This window comes from Oncorhynchus nerka, linkage group LG4 (assembly GCF_034236695.1).
Source record: "Oncorhynchus nerka isolate Pitt River linkage group LG4, Oner_Uvic_2.0, whole genome shotgun sequence".
NCBI classification, from domain to species: Eukaryota; Metazoa; Chordata; class Actinopteri; order Salmoniformes; family Salmonidae; genus Oncorhynchus; species Oncorhynchus nerka.
In genome coordinates this window covers 22,050,453-22,058,258 of record NC_088399.1, presented here as the reverse complement: position 1 = coordinate 22,058,258, position 7,806 = coordinate 22,050,453, and the positions used below count along the sequence as shown (strand labels likewise).

The 7,806-nt window shown below is 42.9% G+C and overlaps 1 protein-coding gene across 3 annotated transcripts in view; it reads left to right on the top strand.

Annotated features, from left to right (window-relative positions):
- LOC115122128 (noelin-like) overlaps positions 1-5,926 on the top strand; it is a 31,749-nt gene extending 25,823 nt beyond the window's left edge. For all 3 annotated transcript variants that reach the window (XM_065017353.1, XM_065017352.1, XM_065017351.1), the window contains exons 5-6: positions 440-546; positions 3,474-5,926. In XM_065017353.1, coding sequence (XP_064873425.1) covers positions 440-546; positions 3,474-4,148 — 782 coding nt within the window. In that variant the 3' untranslated portion in view covers positions 4,149-5,926. The remainder of the gene's footprint in view (positions 1-439; positions 547-3,473) is intronic.
- Positions 5,927-7,806: the final 1,880 nt, after the last annotated feature.

The following is a 7,806-nucleotide window of genomic DNA, read 5'->3' as shown; positions in this document are numbered from 1 at the left end:
ACAACAATCAAATCTCTCTCCCTCCCCCCATCTCTCTCCCCCCTCTCTCTCCATCTCTCTCTCTTGCTCTCTCTCTCTCATCCTCTCTCTCTCTCCTCATTTCTCCCCATTTCTCTCTCTCTCTCTCTCTCACCCTCCATCGCTCAGACAAACATAATGCACAGAATACCCAAGACCATTACCTTTATTCTCTGAGGATGACAGACAGATGGAGGCCTAGACATAGACACAAACAACAATACACACATGCTATTGTTCTTTTGTGAATGAAGGCTGAGTGAATATGAATTTGTAAATTATGTTATTATGTGTAAGTACAATATAATTTCTTTATTAGAGCATGTTAGCCAATATGAATCATACAGATGCCGTGTTTAATCTATGAGAATGATATTCAGTATCTATGAGAGATATTTCTATGTTGGTTATTCCTTCACAGCGTGTGGTAAGTTGACGGGCATCAGTGATCCTGTCACCATCAAGACGTCTGGATCCCGGTTCGGATCCTGGATGACTGACCCTGCGGCACCAGAAGGAGATACCAGGGTATACACACACACACACACACACACATTTCAGCCGTCCATGAACATGGAGAAAATACAATTACCCCTCTTTAACACTTCGGTAGCGTCTAAAGCCCAGCTACATTAAGGTAATGATTTCCTTACCTCGGTAGCGTCAAAAGCCCAGCTACATTAAAGTAATGATTTCCTGAGCTCGGTAGCGTCAAAAGCCCAGCTACATTAAAGTAATGATTTCCTGAGCTCGGTAGCGTCAAAGCCCAGCTACTTTAAGGTAATGATTTCCCAGCTACATTACTTTAAGGTAATGATTTCCTGAGCTCGGTAGCGTCTAAAGCCCAGCTACTTTAAAGTAATGATTTCCTGAGCTCGGTAGCGTCTAAAGCCCAGCTACTTTAAGGTAATGATTTCCTTACCTCGGTAGCGTCTAAAGCCCAGCTACTTTAAGGTAATGATTTACTGAGCTCGGTAGCGTCTAAAGCCCAGCTACATTAAGGTAATGATTTACTGAGCTCGGTAGCGTCTAAAGCCCAGCTACATTAAAGGTAATGATTTCCTGAGCTCGGTAGCGTCTAAAGCCCAGCTACATTAAGGTAATGATTTACTGAGCTCGGTAGCGTCTAAAGCCCAGCTACATTAAGGTAATAATTTCCTTACCTTGGTAGCGTCTAAAGCCCAGCTACTTTAAAGTAATGATTTACTGAGCTCGGTAGCGTCTAAAGCCCAGCTACATTAAGGTAATAATTTCCTTACCTCGGTAGCGTCTAAAGCCCAGCTACATTAAGGTAATGATTTCCTGACCTTGGCACTGTGTTTTACGGGCGGTAGCTACTGGAAGATCACACTAAGTGCTTTACATTATACTCATTGACTGTATCCCAAATGGCACCCTATTCATATATAGAGCATTACTTTTGACCATGGCCCATAGGGCTCAGATCAAAATGCCCTTTGGGATGCAGCCTATATTACTCAGATCACATGACTAATTGTACTCAGTTGAAGAGGCCAGGCTGTTAAGAGTCCTGACACACCCATAATAGAGTTGCCTCTTCAGAATCTGACCTTAATAGAAGCTTTGATGTCTGTCTGTCCGTCTGTCCGTCCGTCCGGTCGGTCCGTTCCGTTCCTTCTACTAAACGGCCATGTCTGAGTTAGCTCTCATAGGCTGGGCATCTGTTGGAGGAATAGACAGACAAAGCTTTTATTACTAAAACACATTAAAATGCAAATGCAGAGAATAAATGCATGGTTTATACCCGAGCCCTGACAGCAAGGTCGTTAATGAAGGGATGGTGTCAGCCAAGATGTTTATTTGTCAGCCAAAATGTTTATATGACTTTAAAACGTACACATGGATCTGTATACAGATCTGGGGTTTAGAGGTTATAGTACAAATCCATAAAGCACACGCAAACATAAACATACATGACCGTCATAGTCATAATATCATCTGTACAACGAAGGAAAACTGCACATGTTACATATGTGGGTCTCTCTGGTATTGCTCTATACTTCTGGTTTCTCTGTGTAACGTTGGACCATGCTGCTTGTGAGATACAAGGTAGTGTGAGAGTGTCTGAGAGTGTACAGTAAGGCAAGATAATCATTTAAAGGCAAGGTAGCTAAGCTGGATGGTAAATGTGCTATGCATGTGTGCCATGTATCCATGAGACCATGTGTAATGTGTTCTAATGGTACCAGGAAGACAGATAAATATAGGTTGTATTTACAATGTTGTTTGTGCTCCACTTGTTGCCCTTTTCTCATGGCAACGGGCCACAAATCTTGCTGTAGTGATTGCAAAAAGAGGTACTTCGCTTAACAGATATGGGAGTTTATCAATGTTTAATTTTATATGTATCTCTAATATGGTCATATATTTGTCAGGAGGTTAGGAAGTGTAGCTCAGTTTCCACCTCATTTTGTGGGCAGTGTGCACATGGCGAGAGCCTCTCTCAATAGCAAGGCTATGCTCACTGAGTCTGTACATAGTCAAGGATTTTCTTAACTTGGGGTCAGTCACGGTGGTCAGTTATTCTGCCACGGTGTACTCTCTGTTTAGGGCCAGATAGCATTATTGTTTGCTCTGCTTCTTGTTGATTCTTTCCAGTGTCATATAGTTCTCTTTTTGCTTTCTCATAATTTGGTTAGGACTGGGACTCGGGGGGGTCTGTTTGTGTGGGTCTCTCTCTCTCTCTCTGTAAGAGGAGAACATTAAAGGTTGGTGATGGTGTTTCCTGGACCCTTAAGGCCCTTACATCCGGGCTCTCAAAGATCCATTAGCTAATCAGATTGTCAGGAGGGGGAATGGGAAAGTTGAGGTGTGTCAGAACTTGGAGGGTTGGAGGAGGAGGGGATGGAGCAAATGGAGCATCAGGTAGCCTAGTGGTTAGCGCATTGGACTTGTAACCGAAAGGTTGCAAGATCAAATCCCCGAGCTGACAAGGTAAAACATCTGTCGTTCTGCCCCAGAACAAGGCAGTTGACCCACTGTTCGTAGGCCATCTATGAAAATAAGAATTTGTTCTTAACTGACTTGCCGAATTAAAAAAACAATGAGGAAATGGTCTAGGCAGCCTTTTATCCGGGATGATCGCATTATCCCTGTGGGGCCCCGGCCTGCCTCCACCTGCAGCTGTCTGTCATTCCTGACTGTTTGTATTCTGAAGCAGAAGGCAGGAGCACTGCTCCCTGCTCTGCTCCGAGTCAAGCATCCCATTTAATTAGGCTTTCTGTTGACAGTGTGATTTGATTTACAGTCTGAAATTATGCGTGATCCACATGTATATAGCGTCCATCTACATAATGGTGCATTGAGGAGTTTGATAGGAGGGTTTTAACAGGACTGCAGGGTGTGTTTTATCTTGTTTGTATTATACAGTTGCTACTGACTCTGAGTTAATATTTACTCCCTCCTCTCTACTCGTCTGTATCTCCGTCTGTTAGGTGTGGTACATGGACGGTTACCACAACAACCGCTTCGTGCGGGAGTACAAGTCCATGGCGGACTTCATGACGACGGACAACTTCACGTCTCACCGCCTCCCCCACCCGTGGTCCGGGACGGGTCAGGTGGTCTACAACGGCTCCATTTACTTCAACAAATTCCAGAGCCACATCATCATCAAGTTTGACTTCAAGACCTCCGCCATTAGCAAGTCACGCCAGCTGGACAACGCCGGCTACAACAACATGTATCACTATGCCTGGGGCGGCCACTCCGACATCGACCTCATGGTGGATGAGGGTGGGCTCTGGGCTGTCTATGCCACCAATCAGAACGCTGGAAACATCGTCATCAGCAAGCTCAACCCTAGCACGCTTCAGATCATCAAGAGCTGGACCACCAACCACCCCAAGAGGAGCGCCGGTGAAGCCTTCATGATCTGTGGTACTCTCTATGTTACCAACGGTTACTCTGGAGGGACCAAGGTGTACTACGCCTACAGCACTAACTCCTCCACGTACGAGTACATAGACATCGCCTTCCAGAACAAGTACTCCCATATCTCCATGCTTGACTACAACCCTCGGGACCGTGCGCTCTACGCATGGAACAATGGACACCAGGTTCTGTACAATGTCACACTGTTCCATGTCATCAGCTCACAGGAATTGTAACTATGGAGACAGTATTATTTACAATATACTATATGGAGAATAGAGAGAGAGATCATCCTATATTTGAATATACTGTATATCTAGAAGAGAAAGACTTTATGGAAAGAGCAGCATATGTAGTATGTAATATCATAAGACTGTCTTTAGAGAGATTACATCAACCATGACTGGAACTACAACGTGAATTAATGTGCACATCGATTGAAATTAAAAAGAGAACTGTTTACTAAAATGGAAGGGAACATGATACATCTAGAGTTCAAAAATATATATTGGACTGAAAATAACAGATGCCAAAAAAATATCACGCCTTTCTTTTTTAAATAATGGCTAGTAACCATCATGGAAGATTGTCTCTGCGACTCTGGGTCTGTCTCTGGAAGTACTGTCAGGAAGTACCTCCCTTCTCTCTCCTGGACTTTACTCTATGGGGATCATTGAGGTCCTAGCAAAGGACTATGGGATTGGTTATAAACTGTTTGCCAACCAGGACCCCCCATTGGCCCCCAGACAGAGAGAGGGAGAACCTTGCCCTTTGGACAGATAAGGGGTAAAATTGGGAGAACTGGGACATTATTTGGAGAATGGTGGGGTGAACCAGCATATGGTGTGCAGAAGACCACAGAGCCTACAACCACCAGTTGTCTGTCACACACACACACACACACACACACACACACATTCTATCCCTTTTATCCCTTCAGTAGCAAATAAAGAAGTCTGTAAACAAGTTAACAACAACATCATCAACATCCATGAGAAGACCTGGGCCTGTGTTCACAAAGTGTCTCAGAGTAGGAATACTGATTTAGGATCAGGTTCCCCCTCTTATTCATTACGATTTAAAGGGCAAGTCGGATCCGAGATCAGCACTCCTACCCTGAGACGATTTTTGAATACGCTCCCTGAAGGCACTGACTGTTGGGGCACACTGTTGTACTGTACGAGAAGTAGGTCGGTATTCAATCAAAGCTGTGTAGTAGCGCACTTGACATTTAAAAGGAATTTCCAATTGAGTCAATATCAGCAGTGTTTTCAGTGAATACAATCTCTGCAAACGCGAGAACATTGGCTTTAAAAGCCGTGTTGTCAACTGCGCCACAGCGTGCCTCTTGGATTGAATCCCGTCCAAAGACTTTCCTGTTGTTTGTGACTCTGTGTAAAACAGCCTTGATTTGCATGAGTGTTTTTTACCATTCTGGTCTGCTACCTTCTGAATGTCTTTTTGCTATATGATGCTGTACCTATAAAAGAGAGGGATGTGGGGGGGTTGGTTGCAAAAATGTTTGCTTTTTCACTTGTTTTTTTTTTTAGAACGTTTATTTTTCCAGTCGGAGGCTTTTTTTAATGTTCTTGTATCACCCCCTTGCTGTTGGCACCGGCTTTGCTTTTCTGTCTATGTTTAGTTGGACCGTGTGGGAGGAACCTATCTCATATCCAGCTCATTTCTTTCAGAAGAGTACAAAACAATAGAATATATAAGTAATGTATCCTGGAGACCTGGGTTCAGTCCTACGGCTCTTCTCTCTTCAACTGAATTATCATCACCCTATTCTGTTAACTAAAGTATCCCTTTTAGTTGAGGGTAATGCTGTTAAATGTATCTCCCCCTCCCACTCAGCTAGCAAAGGATAATGCTGTTTAAAATGTTTTTAAAAAACCTTGCAGAGGACAATGGCTTTTCACTCTTTTTGTGCTTTTGCTGGATGTGTGTTGTACCTGAGATGAGATAGTTAATGATTTGTGTCAATAAACAGAGAATCTTTGTTCTAATCTCATTCCTCCCGCAGCTTGAATTATTGATCGTCATGGAGCAACAAAGGGGCAGTTAAAGAGCCCCACGGGGCTCTACAGTAGAACCACAGGTTGCAGACCCCTGGTTATGGTAACAGTGCATATGTCTGTCAGGATCAGGCTGTTGTGTGTGTCTTTGTTTGTTTGTGTGCTTGACTGACCATAATACCACATCATGGGTATTACTAAGAATAATACTGAGAGGTCATGTCTTTTCATGAGTTCATTCTGCTTCAGATCAAACTGAGAGAGAGAGAGATTACTTTCTGGATATACATTGCCTCATGTTGATAGCTCCCTGGGTATACATTGCCTCGTGTTGATAGCTCCCTGGATATACATTACCTCCTGTTGATAGCTCCCTGGATATACATTACCTCCTGTTGATAGCTCCCTGGATATACATTACCTCCTGTTGATAGCTCCCTGGATATACATTACCTCCTGTTGATAGCTCCCTGGATATACATTACCTCCTGTTGATGGCTCCCTGGATATACATTACCTCCTGTTGATGGCTCCCTGGATATACATTACCTCCTGTTGATAGCTCCCTGGATATACATTACCTCCTGTTGATAGCTCCCTGGATATACATGACCTCCCTCCTATTGATAGCTGGATATACATTACCTCCTATTGATAGCTCCCTGGATCCCTGGATATACATGACCTCCTATTGATAGCTCCCTGGATATACATTACCTCCTGTTGATAGCTCCCTGGATATACATTACCTCCTGTTGATAGCTCCCTGGATATACATTACCTCCTATTGATAGCTCCCTGGATATACATGACCTCCTGTTGATAACTCCCTGGATATACATGACCTCCTGTTGATAGCTCCCTGGGTATACATTACCTCCTGTTGATAACTCCCTGGATATACATTACCTCCTATTGATAGCTCCCTGGATATACATGACCTCCTGTTGATAACTCCTCCCTGGATATACATTACCTCCTCCCTGGATATGATAGATAACTCCCATGGATATACATTACCTCCTGTTGATAACTCCCTGGATATACATTACCTCCTGTTGATAGCTCCCTGGATATACATGACCTCCTGTTGATAACTCCCTGGATATACATGACCTCCTATTGATAGCTCCCTGGATATACATGACCTCCTGTTGATAGCTCCCTGGATATACACGACCTCCTGTTGATAACTCCCTGGATATACATTACCTTGTGTTGATAACTCCCTGGATATACTTTACCTCGTGTTGATAGCTCCCTGTATGTGGATAAGTGATGCAGAATAGAGGAGTATTATGCTTCATATGCACTATCTGCTTGCCTGTCAGTCACATTAAATACACAGTAGGAAAACAAGTATTTTATAATACTAATCTACCACACATCATTACCGGTATGTGTCATAATTGTGTTATAATAAAGTATCTCTAAAATCAAACATCACAGAGAACAATGTAACCTATTAAAAATAGACATAATTTTAAGCATCTTTAAAACAAAAATATGTATCTCACAGTGTGTTCCCAACTATTCCAGAAAACTTCAAAAGCCACTTCCCTTTCAAATTATTATTATTATTGTTGTAACAATGAATTATAGTGATTCTTTCTATGTGATCAAACTTTCAGAGAGACTGATGGGGATTAGCGGTGTTCATGTTTTCTCAGTACCATCTGTGGAGCCTCCTGGGTCAAGTAGAATCGGATATTCTCTTCCTGCAGATTAAAGAATCCCAATGCTTGGCTTTGGATTAAAGCCCATGTTTCACTTTAAAACCATGCATATATTTAAGAGTCTGATATGTCACTTATTTTTTCAATATGACATTGTAAATTGGAGAAGTAATCAATTCTAGACTTCTGGGCTCCACGCG